The sequence below is a fragment of the Anomaloglossus baeobatrachus genome, chromosome 1 (genome assembly GCF_048569485.1).
Source record: "Anomaloglossus baeobatrachus isolate aAnoBae1 chromosome 1, aAnoBae1.hap1, whole genome shotgun sequence".
Classification (NCBI taxonomy): Eukaryota; Metazoa; Chordata; class Amphibia; order Anura; family Aromobatidae; genus Anomaloglossus; species Anomaloglossus baeobatrachus.
Window position 1 is genome coordinate 782,698,566 of NC_134353.1, and position 23,792 is coordinate 782,722,357.

General features: G+C 42.3%; 1 protein-coding gene across 2 annotated transcripts in view; it reads right to left on the reverse strand.

The window, feature by feature from the left end:
* Positions 1-23,792, reverse strand: part of SNCAIP (synuclein alpha interacting protein) — a 305,302-nt gene that overhangs the window by 5,944 nt on the left and 275,566 nt on the right. The window contains exons 10-12 of one of the 2 annotated variants that reach the window (XM_075324945.1): positions 23,432-23,512; positions 19,138-20,179; positions 17,174-17,244 (exon numbers count right to left, since the gene is read on the reverse strand). In XM_075324945.1, the coding sequence (XP_075181060.1) occupies positions 17,174-17,244; positions 19,138-20,179; positions 23,432-23,512 (1,194 nt within the window). The remainder of the gene's footprint in view (positions 1-17,173; positions 17,245-19,137; positions 20,180-23,431; positions 23,513-23,792) is intronic. The other variant, XM_075324952.1, reaches the window with a different exon arrangement.

The following is a 23,792-nucleotide window of genomic DNA, read 5'->3' on the forward strand; positions in this document are numbered from 1 at the left end:
AAAAAATGCTGTAGGTTCCTGCCTATTTTTGATAACCAGAGTAGGTAAAGCAGACAACTGCGAGCATCTACCCTCAGCTGTCAGCTTTACCTTACCTAGTTATCAAAAATATAGGGGATTCCAAGCAATTTTTTTTTAGGTAAAAAAAACAACGGCATGGGCTCTGTCGTATTATTGATACTCAGTTAAGATAAAGCAGTCAGCTGGGGGCTGATATTATCAGGCTGGGATGGACTTATAGATATTTGCACCTCCCCAGCCTAAAAATAGCAACGTGCAACCGCCCAGAAGTGACGCAACCATTAGGTATCATTTTATTCAGCTTTCTATAACCTGGATGCCCATGTAGCCAGCTCTTAGGAAGATCGATCCTACATCAGATTCCCTTTAAACTGACTGCTATTGCCATTACACAGACATAGAACTTGACTTGGTAAGAGAGATCGAGGACATGTAGCTGTAGCATGAGTCAACAGAAATGGCAATACAGCTTGCTTTACATTTTTTGGTTTGGAAAAACAAACTGGGTTCTTCTAAAAGTTCCATAAACTGAACATTATAACTAAACTTAGGTTTGAAAAGTCGTACTCCCAACTATTTTGCAGCTGTCAGATGTCTAAGCAGGCAGCAAATGTGCTGAGTATGCAGCAAACACGTGTCCAAGATCTTGGCCTATTTATGTAGTCTACAGCTGCGTGAAGAGGGACGGTCTACATGACCTCTGCTATTTTACTAATGATGTCAGTGAATAAAGAACAGAAATAATAAGTCTAGAGATAAAAGTATAAATGATATACAATGATAATAATGACTGCTATAGTAATTCTTCACAGTAATAATAAAAATGCTCATGTGAATTTTATATGTTAAGCTTTAACCATAAGACAAGCTCTCCGCATTAATTTTGGCAAGATAGAGAAATATTGGTGAAGCATCAAGCGTAGATGATTGCAGATGTCGGTTTAGTTTTTTCTCAATAGGAATGATGGATCATGTATTGCACGTACACCAAACACATTAAACTGTCTTATACATATGCTTCTCAGCTGTTCCCAAGCTTTTCAGACAGATGTTTTTATCAGATAGTACAATCTAGGACATTTTAGGAAATTGACAAATAGGGAGTAGTCAAGAACAGTAAATATACACACAAGATACATAGATAGATAGATAGATAGATAACTAGATACTGTAGATCACTGAAAACTGATGCAGAAAAAAATACATAAATGACCATTCCTGCTGACAGGTGCTTTATTGCTAAGGAAACTTGGCCCTGAATATGGTAGATCTAGAGATACACTTGAGTCTTGAAGATGCTTGCAGCCAGTCAGCCAATGCATTTAGGAATTTGCAAATAGCACCTAAATTATTACAGTTTTTTTTACAGCCAATATAAATAGTTCTATAAAGCGCCTATATTAGTAGTGTCATAAAGAGTACATATCAATAGTGCCATACTGTATCCTCCACCAGGGCTGCCATCAGGGCATTACAACCATGACTGGTATACAAGGCCCAGTGAAGAGGGGGGCTCGACAGAGCCTGAGGTAAATACTTAGCTTTATGAATCCCCGGCCGGGCCCCCTTCTTCACTGGGCCCCAGTCACAACAGCAGCAGAGGGGCCCAGCAGTGTCGCTTCAGCCACTGCACATGACTAAGGTGCAAGCAAAGCCTTTCTAGGGCATCACATTCAGATTAGCCATGTGGTGGAAGTCAACGTGAGTGGAACAGAGCAGGGAGGCGGCGTGTCATCCCGCAGCCAAATGTGATGAGGTCATCACTCTGCACCTCATGATCACACTGCTGTGGGCAACGCAGAGGTGGCAAAGATACGGTATCTGGCGAGGAAAGGTAGGCGCTCCATGAGCTGAAGATCACCGAAGATCAGTAGCGTAGCTACTGGAGGGGCCTGTTGCCCCGGACCCATGACCTAAAGGGGCCCACATGGAGCTACTGACACCCAGGACCATGTTAAGACACCAGTTTTATTAAACTATATTTCTCTTTGCCGGGCCAAATAGTAAATTTGGCAGTTTTTTAAGGGGGAGTGAAGGGGGGCGGGGGTTAATACATGAGCGCAGCAAAGACAGGGAAGCTCCAATCTTTTTCTGGCCCAGACGGAAGAAAATACCTGCTACAGTGCCTACAAGTAGTATTCAACCCCCTGCAGATTTAGCAGGTTTACACATTCGGAATTAACTTGGCATTGTGACATTTGGACTGTAGATCAGCCTGGAAGTGTGAAATGCACTGCAGCAAAAAAGAATGTTATTTCTTTTTTTATTTCTTTTTGAAATTGTGAAAAGTTTATTCAGAGGGTCATTTATTATTCAACCCCTCAAACCACAAGAATTCTGTTTGGTTCCCCTAAAGTATTAAGAAGTATTTCAGGCACAAAGAACAATGAGCTTCCCATGTTTGGATTAATTATCTCTTTTTTCAGCCTTTTCTGACTAATTAAGACCCTCCCCAAACTTGTGAACAGCACTCATACTTGGTCAACATGGGAAAGACAAAAGGAGCATTCCAAGGCCATCAGAGACAAGATCGTGGAGGGTCACAAGGCTGGCAAGGGGTACAAAACCCTTTCCAAGGCGTTGAGCCTACCTGTCTCCACTGTTGGGAGCATCATCCGGAAGGCTTATGGAACTACTGTTAGCCTTCCACGGCCTGGACAGCCTTTGAAAGTTTCCACCTGTGCCGAGGCCAGGCTTGTCCGAAGAGTCAAGGCTAACCCAAGGACAACAAGGAAGGAGCTCCGGGAAGATCTCATGGCAGTGGGGACATTGGTTTCAGTCAATATCATAAGTAACGTACTCCACCGCAATGGTCTCCGTTCCAGACGAGCCCGTAAGGTACCTTTACTTTCAAAGCGTCATGTCAAGGCTCGTCTACAGTTTGCTCATGATCACTTGGAGGATTCTGAGACAGACTGGTTCAAGGTTCTCTGGTCTGATGAGACCAAGATCGATATCTTTGGTGCCATCCACACACGTGACGTTTGGAGACTGGATGGCACTGCATACGACCCCAAGAATACCATCCCTACAGTCAAGCATGGTGGTGGCAGCATCATGCTGTGGGGCTGTTTCTCAGCCAAGGGGCCTGGCCATCTGGTCCGCATCCCTGGGAAGATGGATAGCACGGCCTACCTGGAGATTTTGGCCAAGAACCTCCACTCCTCCATCAAGGATCTTAAGATGGGTCGTCATTTCATCTTCCAACAAGACAACGACCCAAAGCACACAGCCAAGAAAACCAAGGCCTGGTTCAAGAGGGAAAAAATCAAGGTGTTGCAGTGGCCTAGTCAGTCTCCTGACCTTAACCCAATTGAAAACTTGTGGAAGGAGCTCAAGATTAAAGTCCACATGAGACACCCAAAGAACCTAGATAACTTGGAGAAGATCTGCATGGAGCAGTGGGCCAAGATAACTCCAGAGACCTGTGCCGGTCTGATCAGGTCTTATAAAATACGATTATTAGCTGTAATTGCAAACAAGGGTTATTCCACAAAATATTAAACCTAGGGGTTGAATAATAATTGACCCACACTTTTATGTTGAAAATTTATTAAAATTTAACTGAGCAACATAACTTGTTGGTTTGTAAGATTTATGCATCTGTTAATAAATCCTGCTCTTGTTTGAAGTTTGCAGGCTCTAACTTATTTGCATCTTATCAAACCTGCTAAATCTGCAGGGGGTTGAATACTACTTGTAGGCACTGTATATGTGCAGGACCTGCGATGACATCAAGCCCATATGAAGGAGAAGTTGCAGAAGATGAAGGCACATGTGACAGGTAATCAGGGAAGAGGAAGATATGGGGGGTGTGGGGTGTGATAAAGGGGGGGGCAGAGTGTGACAGAGGGGTGCAGGGTGTGACAGAGGGGTGTAGGGTGTGACAAAGGGGGGCCAGGTGTGACAATGGTGCAGACTGTGACAGAGGGATGTAGGCTGTGACAGAGGGGTGCAGAATGTGACAAAGGGATGTAGACTTTGACATAGGGGTGTAGACTGTGTCTGAGGGGGGCGGGCAGTGACAGGGGTGCAGAATATGCCAGAGGTGTGCAGACTATGCTAGTGAAGTGTGTGGCAGAGGTGTGCAGGGTGTGACAGAAGGGTGAAGACTGTGACAGCAGGGTGTAGGCTGTGACAGGGGTGCAGGCTGTGATAGGGGTGCAGGGTGTGACAGAGAGGTGCAGGGTATGACAGAGGGGTGCAGGTCTTAACAGAAGGATGCAGGCTGTATGGGATTGGGGTTTGCAGGGTGTGTGGGATAGAGGAGTGCAGACTGTAACAGAGGGGTAAACATGGTTACCTGACTAGGGGCCCATTCAGAAGTTTCACTCCACTTAAGTCGAACACCTAGCTATGCCTCTGCTGGAGGTAGTGGGGGGGCGCCGTCTCCAGCTCCTGCCTTGATTCAGCTAGATGTGCCCAGGAGGGAGATTTACATACAAGTAGGGGCCCAGGATGGGATATATATATACCAGGATAGGGACAAATAAACCATGATGGGGTATATATACCAGGAGGGTCCCAGGATGGGGACACATATACCAGGAAGAGGACGTATATGCTAGGAAGGGGACAATAAACCAGGATGGGGACATACATACCAGGAAGGAACCAGGATGGGGACATACATACCAGAAAGGGCCCAGGATGGGGACATACATACCAGGAAGGGGATATATATACCAGGAGGATATTATACAGAGGGGCAATGTGTGTGTGTGGGGGGATAATATACAGAGGGGTAGCATACTTTACGGATATTATACAGAGGGGCAGTGTGTGGAGGATATTATACAGAGTAGCAGTGTGCGTGTGGGAATATTATACAGAGAAGTAGTGTGTGTGTGGGATATTATACAGAGGAGTAGTGTGTGGGGGGGAGATATTATACAGAGGAGCAGTGTATGGGAGGGATATACAGAAGTGCAGTGTGTGTGGGGAGGATATTATACAGAGGAGCAGTGTGTGTGTGGGGGGATATTAAACAGAGGAGTAGTGTGTGTGGGGGAGATATTATACAGAGGAGCAGTGTGTGGGAGGGATATACAGAAGTGCAGCGTGTGTGGGGAAGATATTATACAGAGGAGCAGTGTGTGTATGTGGGAGGATATTATACAGAGGAGCAGTGTGTGTGGGGGATATTATATAGAGGAGCAATGTGTGTGGGGGGATATTATACAGAGAAGCAGTGTGTGTTGGGATATACAGAGGAGCAGTGTGTGTGGGGATATTATACAGAGGAGCAGTGTGTGTGGGGGATATTATACACTGAAGCAGTGTGTGTGTGGGGATATTATACAAAGGGGCAGTTGAGGGGATGGATATTATACAGAGGGGCAGTGTGTGGGAGAGATATTATACAGAGGGGCAGCGTGTGTGGGGATATTATACACAGTGGCATTGTGTGTGGGTATATTATACAAAGGGGCAGTGTGTGGGGGGATATTATATGATATGCCCCTTTGTATTATTTTCCTTTTTAATAATCTGTCCTGGTTATTACTTTGAATTTGGTCAATAGTTTGCATGGTCTGCATGCCCACCACCCTCAATCAAAAAATGGACTCATTGTTTGTGCTCATGCAGGTTAACCAATGCATCTGGCCTCCAATGTATCAGCCAAACTATCTTTTCTCTACAAATTGTTGGGTTGTTCATCCCAAAATTATTTAACGTAAAGGCTTACTCCTATCTTGAAGATATTTCATCGCTTTATGATCAGTGGGGGGTTTGATAACTAGGTTCCCCACCAATATGAGAATGGAGGGTCTATAGTGCTGATTTGAGCTGCAATACCATTTTACAAAGCAGGTTGTTCTCAGGATTACATTCCCATCACTAAACCCAGAGATACGCCATCACTTTATAGAATGGGAATACCCCTTAAATAAATAATACTAATGTTATTATTTAGCATTGTTATTCTGTTACATATTATAATCCATACTTGCAGCCATCGCCATCTATCAGATGATAATCTAACCTATCTTTATAACATAATCTCTTCCAAATTTCTTTGTAGTTGGATATTGCAGCCATTAAGTTGAAAAGGTTACAATACAGATACAAGAACTGTCCCACTCTCTACCATCCTAATCCTGGAAGACATGCCCTGTGTAGAATCTTCCATGCTCTCCTCTGGCGGCCTCTTCCCTTACAACATGTCTAGAAGTCTCAGAACCACTTAATAACAGGGTTAGACAATGCCATTAATTCCATGGAGAGAAGTCTTGTCAGATTTAATTTGATTTTATTCCATTAGTCTAGACCTGGAACACCCAGAGTGTAGAGATTGCTGACCCTGTGGATATGCTTGGGATTTCTCCTCAGGAAGAGCTGCAAATTATAATCATGTACAGTAATGACGTTGTGTATCACCCACACGACGCCTGTGGCGGAGATTAGTTCCACAATGCGGTGGCTTATCTGTTAATAATAAGGGACTGGCATTAAAAACAATGTTGGACTGTGGTATGGGAATCCCCCATTTTTTAATATATTCAGATTTTATGGCTCTACCACTGGAAAGACATGTGTGAGTACTATGCTGCTGCTCCTAATTAGCTATTAGGAAGGAATTGTCACCACATCCTAGTATGTTACTTATTTGTGTCATTTTATGAAAACGTAAAAACATTTTACAATGAATACATAAAGTACAGATATTAATGTTCACACAGCTGCCATGGCTTCCGTTTTACCTGGAGTCAGACTGGACACACAAAGAAGTGACCACAAGTGGCTAAAAGGGGCACGGCTGCAAGGGCCCGGATCTGGGTCAAATCAGTTACCAAAGCCGCATTATCTTCCAGATTGTCACCAGTCACAGTTTACCTGGAATATGCAAGTCTAGGACAGATGATTATATAATGCTTATTACCGTATTTTTCTGACTATAGGATACATTTAGATTTTAGGGGAGGAAAATAGTAAAAAAAATTTGACGCAAAAACTGTGGTTATAGTGCACTGTTATGGAGGTAACTGCTGCTGATACTGTTTTGGGGGGGTAATGTCCTCCTATTCTGTACCAAAGTTACCCACCCTGGGCCCCTTCCTGGTATATACAGTATGTCCCCCATCATTGTATATATATACCGTATATATATATATGTCCCATCCTGGTGTATACAGTTGAAACCAGAAGTTTGACTTTGCAGAAATTAATAAAAATGCCTTAAAATGTGCTCTCTCTCTCTCTCTCTCTCATTATTCTTGAATTTGGCAAATATAAATAATTTTGGTTCTTAATTGACCTAAAATGGGAAATATTATTTCTGATTTCATGTCAGATAGTGAGAAAAACATGCATATGAGTCTTTTTAGATAGTGTATGTAAACTTCTGGTTTTAACTGTATGTCCTCAATTCAGGTACAGTTAGTTCCAGAAATATTTGGACAGTGACACAATTTTCGCGAGTTGGGCTCTGCATGCCACCACATTGGATTTGAAATGAAACCTCTACAACAGAATTCAAGTGCAGATTGTAACGTTTAATTTGAAGGTTTGAACAAAAATATCTGATAGAAATTGTAGGAATTGTACACATTTCTTTACAAACACTGCACATTTTAGGAGGTCAAAAGTAATTGGACAAATAAACCAAGCCCAAACAAAATATTTTTATTTTCAATATTTTGTTGCGAATCCTTTGGAGGCAATCACTGCCTTAAGTCTGGAACCCATGGACATCACCACACGCTGGGTTTCCTCCTTCTTAATGCTTTGCCAGGCCTTTACAGCCGCAGCCTTCAGGTCTTGCTTGTTTGTGGGTCTTTCCGTCTTAAGTCTGGATTTGAGCAAGTGAAATGCATGCTCAATTGGGTTAAGATCTGGTGATTGACTTGGCCATTGCAGAATGTTCCACTTTTTTGCACTCATGAACTCCTGGGTAGCTTTGGCTGTATGCTTGGGGTCATTGTCCATCTGTACTATGAAGCGCCGTCCGATCAACTTTGCGGCATTTGGCTGAATCTGGGCTGAAAGTATATCCCGGTACACTTCAGAATTCATCCGACTACTCTTGTCTGCTGTTATGTCATCAATAAACACAAGTGACCCAGTGCCATTGAAAGCCATGCATGCCCATGCCATCACGTTGCCTCCACCATGTTTTACAGAGGATGTGGTGTGCCTTGGATCATGTGCCATTCCCTTTCTTCTCCAAACTTTTTTCTTCCCATCATTCTGGTACAGGTTGATCTTTGTCTCATCTGTCCATAGAATACTTTTCCAGAACTGAGCTGGCTTCATGAGGTGTTTTTCAGCAAATTTAACTCTGGCCTGTCTATTTTTGGAATTGATGAATGGTTTGCATCTAGATGTGAACCCTTTGTATTTACTTTCATGGAGTCTTCTCTTTACTGTTGACTTAGAGACAGATACACCTACTTCACTGAGAGTGTTCTGGACTTCAGTTGATGTTGTGAACGGGTTCTTTTTCACCAAAGAAAGTATGAGGCGAGCATCCACCACTGTTGTCATCCGTGGACGCCCAGGCCTTTTTGAGTTCCCAAGCTCACCAGTCAATTCCTTTTTTCTCAGAATGTACCCGACTGTTGATTTTGCTACTCCAAGCATGTCTGCCATCTCTCTCATGGATTTTTTCTTTTTTTTCAGCCTCAGGATGTTCTGCTTCACCTCAATTGAGAGTTCCTTAGACCGCATGTTGTCTGGTCACAGCAACAGCTTCCAAATGCAAAACCACACACCTGTAATCAACCCCAGACCTTTTACCTACTGCATTGATTACAGGTTAATGAGGGAGACGCCTTCAGAGTTAATTGCAGCCCTTAGAGTCCCTTGTCCAATTACTTTTGGTCCCTTTAAAAAGAGGAGGCTATGCATTACAGAGCTATGATTCCTAAACCCTTTCTCCGATTTGGATGTGAAAACTCTCATATTGCAGCTGGGAGTGTGCACCTTCAGCCCATATTATATATATAATTGTATTTCTGAACATGTTTTTGTAAACAGCTAAAATAACAAAACTTGTGTCACTGTCCAAATATTTCTGGACCTAACTGTATATTTGTCCTGCATCCTGGTATATATATGTCCCATCCTAGTGTATATGTTCTCAATCCTGGTTTATATATTCCCCATCCTGGGCCAATCTTGGTGTACAGTATATGTTCCCCATCCTGTTATATATGTCCGCCATCCTGGTATATACTATATGCCCCCCATATTGGGTCCATCCTGTTGTATATGTCCCCCATCCTTGTGTATATGTTCCCTATCCTGGTTTATGTATCCCCCATCCTGGGCCCATCCTGGTATATATGTTCTCATCCTGGTGTATATGTTCCCCATACTGGTATATATGTCCACTATCCTGGTATATATCGCCCCACATCCTGGTATAAATGTCCCTCAGCCTGGTACATATGTTACCCCTCCTGGTATATATGTCCCCCATTCTTGTAATACACCGTATGTCCCCCATCATGGGCACATCCTGGTGTACATGAGTTCCATTATACTGCTTTTTTTAACACATAAAAAAATAAACAATTGTTGTTGCTGGCAAATGACTTTGGTGTATTAGGTTGCTTTCACACATCCGGTTTGTGCTGAGCGGCGCTGAGTGGCACAATCCGGCTCAAAAACCTATGCAACGGATGCGGCGAAAAAAACGGATCCGTTGCATAAGTTTTTCCCATGCGGCCCATCCGGTTTTTGACGGATGCAGCTTGATACTGAGCATGCGTAGTACAAAGCATGCGGTTTTTGCCGCAGGACGCCGCATCCGGTGTCAATAGGCTTGCATTGTGAATCGCGCCGCACGAAAAAACATGCCAGGCAACGTTCCACAATATAGTGCTAATGCAAGTCTATACGGGAAAAAACGCAACCGGCGGCAAAAAAAAACGGTTGCATTTTTTCTGCAGAGTGCCGTATTGTGCCACACGGCAAAATCCGGATGTGTGAAAGCAGCCTTAGCGATGGAAAGCGCATGATGTCTATGCACTCTAGTCATAAGCGTGCCGACGTCAGCTGCTGGCCAAGCAGATTTTAATTTAAAATAAATATTCACTGCTCCCCAAGCCTATAATCCTGCCCACCTCTCAGCACCAGCATCAGTGTTAGCAAATGACTGTGAAGATTTTTACTATCACTGACCTTGATATTGAGTGGTGGGTGCAATTATGATTGTGGGCAGCAATGAATAAAAATTTTCTTTAATAGTGGACACACGTGAATGCTCCACTCCTGCCACCACCGTCTTCCTGCAGCAGCCACCCTGCTCCTGCCTCCTGTGACCCCGTACTACTGCCCCCCTCCCCTCACCTTACAACTAGCCAGGTGGATTTTGGACTATAAAGGGGGCTTTACACGCAACGACATCGCTAACGAGATGTCGTTGGGGTCACAGAATTGTGACGCCCATCCAGCCTCGTTAACGACATCATTGCATGTGAAAAGCAGGAACGATCGTTAACGATCAAATTTACTCACCTAATCGTTGATCGTTGACACATCGTTCTAATCCCAAATATTGTTGCTGTTGCAGGATGCAGGTTGTTCGTCGTTCCTGCAGCAGCACACATCGCTACGTGTGACACCGCAGGAATGAGGAGCATCATACCTGCGGTAATGAAGAAGGAAGGAGGTGGGCGGGATGTTCATCCCGCTCATCTCCGCCCCTGCGCTTCTATTGGGCGGCCGCTTAGTGACGCCTCTGTGACGCCGAACGAACCTCCCCCTAAGAAAGGAGGCGGTTCGCTGACCACAGCGATGTCGCTAGGCAGATAAGTACGTGTGACGGGTCCTAGCGATGTTGTGCGCCACGGGCAGCGATTTGCCCGTGACACACAACCAACGGGGGCGGGTGCTTTCACCAGCGACTTTGCTAGCGATGTCGCTGTGTGTAAAGTGGCCTTTAGATGCACGCCCACTTTCCTTCCAAATTCTAATTTTGGGGAGGGAGGAAGGGAGTGTCTTCTACACAAAAAATATGGTAATTTCTTTTCAGCCCAATGATGATTCTAAAAAGAAGACAGCAAATTTAAGTTTGATGGATTTTGGGCAATTTAATTCAAAATTTGATATTTAATGATAACTATGCCTTAGCCATAACAGTGACAGTCACAAATCCTCCATAACAAACTATATGTTAACTGGATCTTGGCCGCATGTTGCTGTTGCCACACATTGTTCAGCCGCATACATCTGCTGCTCCTTGTGTTCCCGCCCTACAGCAAAGACGTTAGACCAGTATCTAATTTGGGTGCGGTGTCTGCCTCAAGTCTTATATAGTGCAACTGTTCCATATTTTTACTGCAAATCTAGATGAGGATCAGGGTGTTTCTGAAAATAGTGTACTGTGACATGCTGGTAATATGAAAATTGTATTCATGGTTCCTGAGGGCCTATAATATAGAAATATAGGCACTAGGGCCCCGAATTTAGTAAGACCGGTGTTTTTCACATCAGTTTTGATGAGGGGGAGTGTAGAAGTCAGATACTTCTTATTCATTAGGACATGCACACTTTTTAATGATGCAGGAAAATCATAGAAGTTACTGGAGTAAGATTTCTGGCAAAAGGTACATCACAGCTCATCATGAATTAGCCCTGCCCCTGTTTTACCCCAGCTTTGCCCTTTTTTCGAGAAGCTGACCAAAACTAGAGTGAAAACTACAAAAGTCGTAATATTTTTGTACTGCCATTTTATTGTCTTACAAATTCTGTAGAAATACTGCAAAGGATAAAAAACTGTATGCCTAAATCTAAAATAAATAGAGAATAAAAACAGAAAACAACCTGTGGTGTAGGGATTGTTTCAAAGAAACAGATTCTTTAATGACCCGTGTACAAATGACAACGCGTTTTGAAGTCTAGCTTCTACTTTGGGTGTACACATGTAAAGATCACATAGAAAGATGAACCGGCTTCTACTTTCGGTGTATACATGTAAAGATCACATAGAAAGATGCAATATTTAAAGGAAAAAAAGTGTAGGATATATACATGTATAGTATCTTTTCATGTGGCCCCATTCCTGGCACCTTCTTGCATTAAATTTAGAATCTTTAATATTGATCTTTACATGTATGTAGCTAAAGAAGAACCTGGTCTGACTGTGAAACGCGTCGTCATTTGTAAAGAATTCGTTTATTCTGGATTTGTTCTATTAAACTGTAGCACCTACACCATGGGTAATTTTCTGTATTGGTTCTCTTAGGATCGTTACTCAGTACCTGACGGCTGCAGAAGCTCCAATTACTCTGGTTAACCCAGTTGTTGTGCGCTCAGCACAACAATTAATAGTTAGTTAGCCGACTAACCCTTAACAGCCTTCTATCTACGGGTGATGCATGATGTGTGCGGCTTTTTTTTTTATCTTTGACAGATAACAATAAATTTAAAGACCCATGTAAGGGTAAGTTCACACAGTGCCTTTTTCCGCGGCGTTTTTGCGCATTTTTTGGGTGCGTTTTTGCTCAGAAAACTGCATGACTTTGCTTCCCCAGCAAAGTCTATGAGTTTTCATTTTTGCTGTCTGCACACAGCATTTTTTTAGCTGCCTTTTTGTGGTGCCCACAAAAACGCAGCATGTCAATTATTTTTGCGTTTTTCACTGCGTTTTCCACCCATTGAGTTCAATGAGATGTTCAAAAACGCAATGAAAAACGCAAATTGCAAATATAGCTGCGTTTTAGTGCGTTTCTATGACTAAAAACGCAGCTAGAAACACAAGGAGTGGGTAGTAAAGTGACATGTACAGGAAATGGATTCCTTCTGTCAGTAAACACAGAAGAGTGAATCCTCCCTATACCGCTGCTTCAATCTCCCGTACTGCGCCATGTCTGCTCCCGTGCGGCACCATTTCCGGGCGGGAGGTGAAAGCAGCTGCGAAATCAAAAGTGAACAGTAGAAAAAAAAAAGTCATACTCACCTGTCTGCAGTCTCCCGGTGCCATGTCCGCTTCCAGCTCCTCTCCCCGTACCGCCACCCCCGCTCCGGCTATGTGCCGATTCCCGGGCACGTCCGATAGCTGCAGGACCTGGCGGTGGATCACCTGATGCGGTCACCTGATACATCAGCTGATCGTAGGTCTCGCGGTGACGCCGTCTTTTTACCGCCCGGCCGAAACTATCAGCTGATGCCGTCAGGAGATCGCTTCACTGATTACCGGCAGCTCCAGAAGCGATTGAACGGACACATCATCATCATGACACATCATCTGATCGCTTTGCCTTCCAGCAAACCGATCAGATGATATTGGATCCAGATTGGACGGCGTGGGACCCTTGACCCAGGATTACTGCGGAGGGGGGTTTCTTTATTTCAATAAAGATGGAGTCACTAATTATGTTGTGTTTTATTTCTAATAAAATAAAAATATTTTTCTGTGTGTTGTGGTTTTTTTTTTATCTTTACTAGAAATTTATGGTGGCCATGTCTAATATTGGCGTGACACCATGAATTTCGGGCTTAGGGACAGCTGATAATATAATAACCCGGCATCAGAGCAGCTGGAAGAGTTGGATACAGCGCCAGAAGGTGGCGCTTCTATGAAAGCGCCATTTTCCCTAGGTGGCTGCGGACTGCATTTCGCAGCGGGGGTGCCCAGAAAGCTTGGGCACCCTGCACTGCGGATTCCAATCCCCAGCTGCCTAGTTGTACTCGGCTGGACACAAAAATTGGGCGAAGCCCACGTTATTTTTTTTTTATTTTAATTATTTCATGAAATTCATGAAATAATTAAAAAGAAAAGGGCTTCCCTATATTTTTGGTTCCCAGCCGGGTACAAATAGACAGCTGGGGGTTGGGGGCAGCCCGTACCTGCCTGCTGTACCTGGCTAGCATACAAAAATATGGCGAAGCCCACGTCATTTTTTGGGGGGCAAAAAACTCCTGCATACAGTCCTGGATGGAGTATGCTGAGCCTTATAGTTATGTAGCTGCTGTCTGCTCTCCTGCATACACTAGTGGATGGAGTATGCTGAGCCTTGTAGTTCTGCTCCCTCTGCCTCTCCCTCCAGCATACAGTCCTGTATGGAGCATGCTGAGCCTTGTAGTACTGCAGCTGCTGTCTGCGCTACTGCATACACTAGTGGATGGAGTATGCTGAGCTTTGTAGTTCTGCTCCCCCTGCCTCTCCCTTCAGCATACAGTCCTGGATGAAGCATATTGAGCCTTGTAGTTCTACAGCTGTCTGCTCTCCTGCATAAACTCGTGGAAAATGAAGAACATATTGAAGAAGGAAATGACATCAGACCTTTTTTTTTTCCAACAATCTTTAATTGCTCACTGATAAAAAACGCATAAAAACGCAGTGAGCAAAAACGCAGCAAAACACAGCAAAAAAACACACCAAAACGCATGCATTTTTGCCGCGGGTTTTTTTGTGCGTTTTTTGCCGCACAAAACGCACAAAAACGCAGCATCATAAAAACGCAGTGTGTGAACTTAGCCTAAGAGGGCTCATAACAAAACCTAGGGTATAGATCCATAACACAGCTGCGTGCACATCTCCTTTCTATCCGTCTAACACATGCCTGTATACTGCATGTGAATGTCTCAGTTATAGTGATTAGATGTTCTGCACTGAGCTTTACTTGTGTAATTCATGGATTTAATAAAAATGCAGAATTTAATGAAATCCACTTGCTTTAATTAAAATAAACATTAACAGGCTCAGCAAAGCTCATGGAAAAAAATAAGGACCAGAGTAAATATCTGAAAATAGCAAAACCAAAAGGTTTACATTACCAAAATAGCGCTGCCAAACGGTAATTATGTTTAAATTATTACGCAAGTGCGACCTCCCAACACCACGAATCCTAACACAACATGTCTGGAATTAAAATATTACATTTGTCCAATACAACAATTTTTTGGTCTTCAGAAGTGAACTTTTAACTATTTAGTCATAGTAAAGTACCGCCAGCATCCTTGATAATGATCATGTCTTTTAGCAATCACTTAAAGGGAATTTCAATCGATTCATGCTGCCCAAACCACGGGAAGCATGAATCAGAGATTGGCTGCAGCAAGGTATGTCTTTATCTAAGACTATCCGGCATTTACAAAACAAACAAACAAAAAAAACCAAAACAGTTTGGAGAGCTAGCTAAGATCTAAAGGGGGCAACGAGTCTACTCAGGTGGGGCCCCAGTATGGATTCCACCCTCCCATCTTGCTACAGTTGATTGGCATGTGTGTACGTACATAGAGAAAGACCTGTCAATAAACTAGAGCAGTGAGGAGACAAGGCGACCAGTGGCCACACCAGAATAGTCTCATATCTTCCTTAAGTCCTTGGCCAACCCTTCAAAATCTGTTTTTTCTAAACTCCTGGACAGTTTGAGAGGAAAACTTACCTGGCAGCAACCCTGCAGCCAGAGTATGATTCATGCTGCCCTTGGCTTTGGTAACATGAATGGACTGACAGGTTCCCTTTAAGCCAGGCAATCCATGCTCATGCTGCATTTGAACCCAAAGAAGAATGGTGGGATTTCATTACAGTTTCTTCTTTTACTAGAAGTGAGCTTCCTACTAGACGAACACAAGAGCATGTTGTATAATCATCAGAAAAGTAAGTAAGAAACTTCGAGTGAGAATTATAATTTTTTGCATATAAAAGGGTTGTCCCATTTATCACCGCATGGTAGGCAATAAATGTTCTGGGTCAATCTACTGGGACCCTCACTTATCCTGAGAACAGGGGTCCTCTTAATAAATGAATCACTAATGAGCATGTGCAGCCACTGGTAAATTAAAGTGTTATTTCCAACATTTTAAATTTTCCCACTGAAAAGGTGACAATATGGGAGATCAGATTGGTAGGGGTCCACTCTTAACTATCCTGTAAGAATGGTGTAGTGGCTAGTCATCTTTATATGTAGAACTAGATAATAAATCACAAAGGACATAGCCAAGTACAGTGCTTGGTGATCTCCGTCAGTTCCATAGAGAATGAATGTATGGTCACCACTCCTATTTCCATGGGACATTTCAGAGTCTTGTTCCCGGAATACGAGGAATAGGTGATAACCCCCTTGGATAGGTGAGACATTTAAATGTTGGGAATAATCTATTACCTGTCTATAACTTCTACAAACATGTAATGGAGCAGTAGATACAAAAGCTTACTGATGCCTGATTTACACAGCAGACTATAGGACTTCTGTTCTCTCGACTAGTTGGGATCCAAGCGAGAAGATTCTCAAGGATCACAGATCTATCACCAATCTTGTAGACAGGTGATATATGTCATTTATGGGATCACCATCACTTTTTATGGGTGTACCACAGGAAAAACAAAAACTATGTCTACGGCAGCACGGAAACATTGCTCCCTAGGTAGTTGGCACAATGGTGTAGTTTTTTGGCAAACATTAGATCTGAGAGATCAAACTACTTATCAACTATAATATATGATGGAGAAAGCTTGGCCTATTTTCTGATACAACTGTGCTTGCAATCACTGTGAGGGCAATTCCATCACGTCATACATACATATCTGGGTGGGCAGCACTCACTCACTGACAGCGATATTTTCTATCCATAGATCCAGATAATAAATCACATAGGGCCATTCCACGACTGATCTGTAAATATAGGTGTAGGACCGGCATTGTCATCACCTCAGCAGCTTTCCCTCCATAAATCTAGATTTCGCAGTGCAGAGGACTATGAAATGTGTACTGCGTTAAAGCAAAGAATGTAACACCTTCCTTCCCATCTTGTAGGAGATTATAAATTCACCGCTGACACACCGTAAATGTAAACAGAATTTAAGGAGAAAAAAAGATGATTTTCTGGGCTCAGTTTGTACAGGATTGAACATTTTGGAGGTGACTTTCCCACACATGACAGGAAATGTGGTTTCCATACACATCATCTGTTAAATGACTCCTGCTCAGCAGAGACTACATGCAATGCCAAGATGTAGCATGCGGCAAGATGGATTTACGAGAAGTGCTCTCTATTTATATGAGGCTTACCAGTACAGCCAAAAATGCATCGCTTGAGCTGTCAGCAGGATAGTGCATTAGATGTTAATTGAAGTGATAGAGCTTGATAAAACCTACTAAGTTAATTTACATCTCTACTAAAGAAAAGAATGCAATGAGCGGGAAAAAAAAGAAGAGGAAAGAAATAAACCTGTTGAATCAACACCACCACCACATACCATGCATGATTAGGAAGGAGGTCCTCAAGCAATGCCCTAGAGGACAGTTTTGCAGAGCAGGTGCAAGGCTCCTGGGAAAGTTCAATATACAGGTCAGTACATGCATCGTGCAGCATGCTCATATACAGTTATAGAACATGGAAGTCAGAATAAAGCTGTTTATATAAGCATATATCAACGTATATGACCTAAACTTAGAGAGATAATCATACGTTTACCACTGACATCTTACAGATGCACTGAGAAGATGTCCTTGTTTTTGGTTTCCACTTGTGCTACCTGTGCAATACTGAATATCTACAAGATAGCCAAGAAAGTCCAAAGGCTGGGAAGAATTTAGGAACCACATTAATAGGAGTAATGAGCAGCCCTTTCACATTTCTTGGCGACAATATGACACAAGCACTGTGCGCAGTCTCACTGATCACTCCTACTTATTAACTCTGACTGAGCTGCAATATCAGAAATAATCCCTGGAGCGGTGTCTGAAAAAGGCCAAATCATGAAGGTATAAAAGAGGGAGAAACTGAATAATGAGCAAATAAATACATACTATACTGCAGTGCATACAGATAAGGACAAAACACAATTAAAACCACTTCAGATGTACAGTAGAAATGTCCCCGCCCTCAAACAAAAATAAGGACAAATGGTGAGATTTATATTGGATCCAAAAACAACTGCAAGTGATAATAGAGATGAGCGAACCTATTCGGGGTTGGATTTCGAGTGCTTTACCTATACTGACCACTCAAGTGGGCATCGCTGTGCCCGGGTATGCTCGGTGCTCAGCCCAGTGCGAGCCACTTGCAATCTCTGAATTAATTGCACTGGGGGTAACAATAGCGTGATCGAATGTAGTGTGTGCAAAAAGAAACAAAAAGGAAAACCCACTGAACTTCCATGGGTCTGCTCATCTCTAACAATAATGTATCAAAGATATCAAGTGGTATACGCTATAATAGTCATAATAAGTATAGATATGAATACCAGCCTGCACCGCAGATTACGTGTGCAGAGTGGGCTGTCAATCATAGTGTCAGGGAGTGATTACAGCGCGCTCACTGAATAGTGAGCAGGGACTGCAACTGCTCTCTTCCCCACTCCAATCACTTGAAGATAGCAGCTACATGTAAGGATATAAGTTAATTTTCTCTAATAAGGATTCAAACTATTTACGATCAGATTACCCCATATACGCAGGTAAATAGCATTTTTGGACATGACCGGTTGCCCTGAAACCCACCTGTACCATGACCACTTGTAAAGAATCATGTGTTTACCCTTTTATATTACTGTCAATATCCTATGAATTAAGAGAAGACCTAACATGACCCTGTAATAATTTACTTCAAATATGGCCAGGTACGCATGATGTAAAGAAAATCCTAGACATATCGAGGAAGTCAGGTATGACAAGGAAGAGTCCAAGTGGCTTTTTGAAGGTGAAGTCTTGTAATGTGATTGCTAATATATACCACCACTTTGTGATCAGGGGGCTCCAACCACTGGGATTCTCTTCTATCCTGAGAAAGAAAGGTTATAGTGATTTTTAAGCGATGTGTCCCCTTCGAGACAACTTCTGGAGCCAGTGTACTCATGTGCAAGGAAAACAGTGCAGGTGAAGTCATGCTCAACTAGTCATACAGTTCCTTTATTCTTAGGACTGATAGGGGTCCAAACTGTCAGACCCCACTGATCATAAGGTATGGAATATTCTAGCAATGCCATGATATCACAAGATGGGAATGGTCCTTGAAGAGTGGGGAAAGTACCATGGTTCCTGTGCTAGCACTACTGACTCATCGTATCACTGAGATGTTCAGCTAATGCGATAATTGAGCTATAAATTGTTTATTGCTCAATTTACTAAGTTCTGGGAAAACAAAATTCCAATATAGAAAATAGTTAATATACAAATACTTTGATAAAACAGTCACTTATTTTACATTGTTCTTACTTACATGTTTGCTTTTCCCTTTTGTATTGCTTGAAGGTGACGCCTTTGTATCTCCTGCCTTCCTGCCTAATGAGGAAAATGACAGTGAAGATGATGACGATGATGTTTTCACAGGATTTGCCGAATGAGTATTATTATTGTTGTTTTGATTTCCACTAAAAGTCTCCATTATTGATCGAAAAGCACCAAACGGTTTTTTATGCTGCTCCCCATTTTCTCCATTAGATTGAGACTTTTGTGTCTTTCCGCCATCTTTCTCCTTAACTTCATTGGGATTTACTTCAGTCTGTTCCACTTGAACAATAGGGTCCTCAAAAGTTACTCTGAGTTTCAGATTTTGGGAAGTCCTGCGTTTTGAAGATGGAGATTTTAAAGCACTTTTAGGACTTGTTGTTTTTTGTGCTGAAGATGAAATTGAGTCTGTGGAACCTGAAGATTGAGGTATGCTCCCCGTTTGGTACTGAGGTTCGTAGTCTGGATCACTACTTTCAGATGTTGGCGATGGACTATGGCCATCCACAGATTTAGACTTTAGCCCTAAAACAAACCGTCGTCCTGCAGTGTTTGACTGTGTATGTTTTTTTATCATCAGCTGAAGAGCTTCAGAATTCTCCACATTTTCTACTATAGGCTGTGGCCTTGGCTTATCAGCTTTTTTAATAGGAGTATGCTTTTGATCCTCTGAGTTATTAGAGTCTGTATCAGACTCGCTGAGAGACCTTTGCATAAGTTGCCGTAATCGAGCAAGCTTAAACTCTCTCTTCTCCAGTGGGATCCGTTTACCACTCCTGGATGATGTCCCATCCTGGAACTCCAGTGATAATTTTTCAGGACTAGTAACATTGTCTGCCAGGTCTTTTCCTAATAACTGCCGCAAAATCTTATCAGACTCTTCATCAAGTGCTCTACACCTGAGTCTGCTGGGAGCAGATGTATTTAGTGACTGAGAGCTGTCGTGTACGCCATTTAGTTTGTTTTTCTGTGCAACATCATCTAATTCAAGTGACTTCCGTGGGAGACTGCCTGAAGCAGGGGACGATGGACAACTGTGAAAAGAGAATGTAATGAATGCAAAGAACATTCATTCTGAAAAACAAAGCCATACCACTAAGGCCCTGAATCATCAAATAGTTTTCACCAGTATTTTGTGTGAAATGTTGCAAACTTTTAGCGCGAACCCAAAGTTGCAAAACATTTGGCGACTTTTGTAATTTATACACCTGTCTTGACAAACTCCAGCAATTTTTTTTAAAAGTAGCAGAAGCTCCGATTTGAGGGGGCTTGGTTGAGTGAGGCCAGCAAATTCATGATAATTTATGGCATAGAAAGTGGCGTAAATTAAAAAAAGAAGGACTTCAGTCTTGTACTGCAGTACAATTCTTGGGTTGGCGCAGGGAGATGCACCAAATGTATTAACAGGCGTACACCTGTAAATTAATTTGGCTTATCTTAATCCGGCATACTGTACATTAAGGCTTTGCAAAACACCAAACTTGATGAACCAGGGCCTAATATTATAGGGGATTTTTAAGCATTATATAATATATATCTGTTATAATAAATTCTCCTACACAACCAGAACCAAGACATAACATAGCTTGCAGGGAATTCCAGCTCCCCAGCTTCTATCTATGATAGGCATAGCTATAGGAGGGGAGGAGGTGCATATAACAACAACACATTGAACATCCAAAATATGGGGACAGAAGTTAAAATTTACACTCAGGTCCTGAGGCTTGCCCATACCTCAATGAGCTGACTTTTTATTAGATTATGGAATGAATGGCAAATAATACCACATTTCTCCGTCATCAGCCATCTACAGCTTTCTCAAATTTCAGTTGGCAGACCTTCTGCGATCTGATCACCAAAAGATCCTCATTAGAGAAGTGATTGTCTACATAGAACAACCATTTCCACTGTAGACATACAATCTACATGTAACTTAAAATACACAGCTTTTAAAAGTTACATCTAATGTTCATATCTATCTGTGAAATGTAAATTGTTATTAAAATGTGGAGCTGATTTAGGTAATTAATGAGCAGATGACAGGTTTGACACCATGTCATGATAAGGGATTAAGATACTGTAAGGGGCACTTTGCACACTACGACATCGCAGGTGCGATGTCGGTGGGGTCAAATTGAAAGTGACGAACATCCGGCGTCGCAGGCGACATCGTAGTGTGTAAAGCCTTTTTTATACGATTAACGAGCGCAAAATCATCGTAATCGTATCATTGGTGTAGCGTCGCTCATTTCCATAATTTAGAAATGACCGATGTTACGATGTTGTTCCTCGTTCCAGCGGCATCACACATCGCTGTGTGTGAAGCCGCAGGAGCGAGGAACATCTCCTACCTGCGTCCTGTGGCTCACGCCAGCTATGCGGAAGGAAGGAGGTGGGCGGGATATTTACGTCCCGCTCATCTCCGCCCTTCCGCTTCTATTGGCCGCCTGCCGTGTGACGTCGCTATGACGTCGCACGACCCGCCCCCTTAATAAGGAGGCCGGTCGCCGGCCAGAGCGACATCGCAGGGCAGGTGAGTGCATGTGAAGCTGCCGTAGTGATAATGTTTGCTACGGCAGCTATCACCAAGATATCGCAGCTGTGATGGGGGCGGGGCCTATTGCGCTCGGCATCGCAAGCATCGGCTTGCGATGTCGTAGTGTGCAAAGTACCCCTAAGACTCTTGAAATAGCAGTTTTACTAGCGAGAACAGGAATGGTGAAAACCTATTACGATAAATATATGCTAAATATTATTTACGAATGTAAATATATGATAACTAAAGTAGCATTCCAGTGATTACAAAAACAAAAATATCAGTCATTAGTGGCCTAATGTATATATCTCAGATTGTTTTATCTTCCTTAGGTATTCATTTCTATCTCACAATTCAGAGATCCCTCGTCCTCAGATATACCTCATGGTGACCCTCCTTGAATTATATGCCATTAAATTCTCTGAAAAGGGCCACAGTGTCAGTCACCACAAGTTTCTATATGATGAAATTGCATGGATTGTAGCACTGAAGTTCTCCATATGGGGTAACCAAAACGCTTATCACAGTTGCTGATGGTGACTAGACAGCTCCTGTCACAGTTATAATGTAGGAGATTACAGATCAGCTTGTATGACTGCATATTTGTATAATCTATTAGTTTATTTTGGAGAATTGAGATGAGTGATAATGAAATTCATGCTGCAGGAGGTAGAGTAATTACTGGCACTGGCTACCCATGTCATGATGTGCTGATGTATCATGGAATATATAGCAGAGCATAAAGAAGTAAAATGCACATTTGGAATCAAGATGGAGACTGAAGAACAGAGAGGTTTAACTGCCTGTAAGTGTTCTTTATATAACAGACGTCCACAATGTGATAGACAATAAAATGGGGGTGAGGATGGATATGGGATTTTTTTTTTTACTGGACTATGCTTTAATTTATTTTTTTATATGTCCATTAACCTGATTTCTGCTCTGTAAAGAATACGCCATTATGCTGGAATTAGAAAATTCTTTCAAACGTTGAAACTTTGCCACCTTGTTGCAAAGCTTATGTCCTCAGGTTACATTCTGTTAATGGGTTTTCCCTAAACCTATAGCTTGCTTTGTGGTAGGAAATTTCTATCCATCAAGCACAGATCTGTTCTGTAGCTTACTGATTATATTACACTGTAGCATGTTGGATGATGAGGTCCTTAGCTGATCACCATCACATCATAATGGTGTGCTATGATGGTAAGGCTTCTCCTGCATGAATACCTTACACAAATAGTCCATGTATTACAAGAACCGTAAGTGAATTTCAAGATATGAAATTCTAGCCTGTGATAATGTACACATAATGCGCAAGACTTTGTGAATGAGGTAAAAATAAAACTAAGCACAGATCAATCTTTGAGTATATAGTGTTTGAGGCCTCATCTATTAATCACAGCCCATAAAATACATACACTTTAACTCAAGGAGCCAAAGAATTGATAACTATATCCAAAAATATAAATGAGTATAGTACTAAGTATTCATACATACAGATCAAAGCCATATTCATGACACCATCATGGCGTCTGTTTATAACAGTCATGACCATTGTGATGGGTTTGTTTCCCAATTGATCCACATAGACTCAGATGATCCAAGCAGACTATGGTGCAGTATGATAACATTTTTGTAATTTTTTAACCAAAAACACTGGAAAACAAACAGAAACCACAATGGATCCTCCAAATAGTAGTGATGACTGATTCAAAGTGAAAATGACAGCTTGAATTTGGCATTCTAGTACCTGGGGGATGTTGGCAGGGACCTCTGGGCTTCCAATAGCTGTTGGAGATGGGTCTGTAAAGTGATCCGCTCTGTTGTTTGCCTGTAAAGAAGAGACAGTATTGGTTCTTGTAAACACCATGCTGTTTGTAATCATACCACCAATAATATATGCCCGATGAAAAGAGAAGCTGTAATGGCAACTGGACTTCAGGCTCCTGGGCACAGGTGACGATTAAGCACAAAAGAATCATATCACTCATCTCTCTCTCTCTCTATATATATATACAGTTAGGTCCAGAAATATTTGGACAGTGACACAAGTTTTGTTATTTTAGCGGTTTACAAAAACATGTTCAGAAATACAATTATATATATAATAT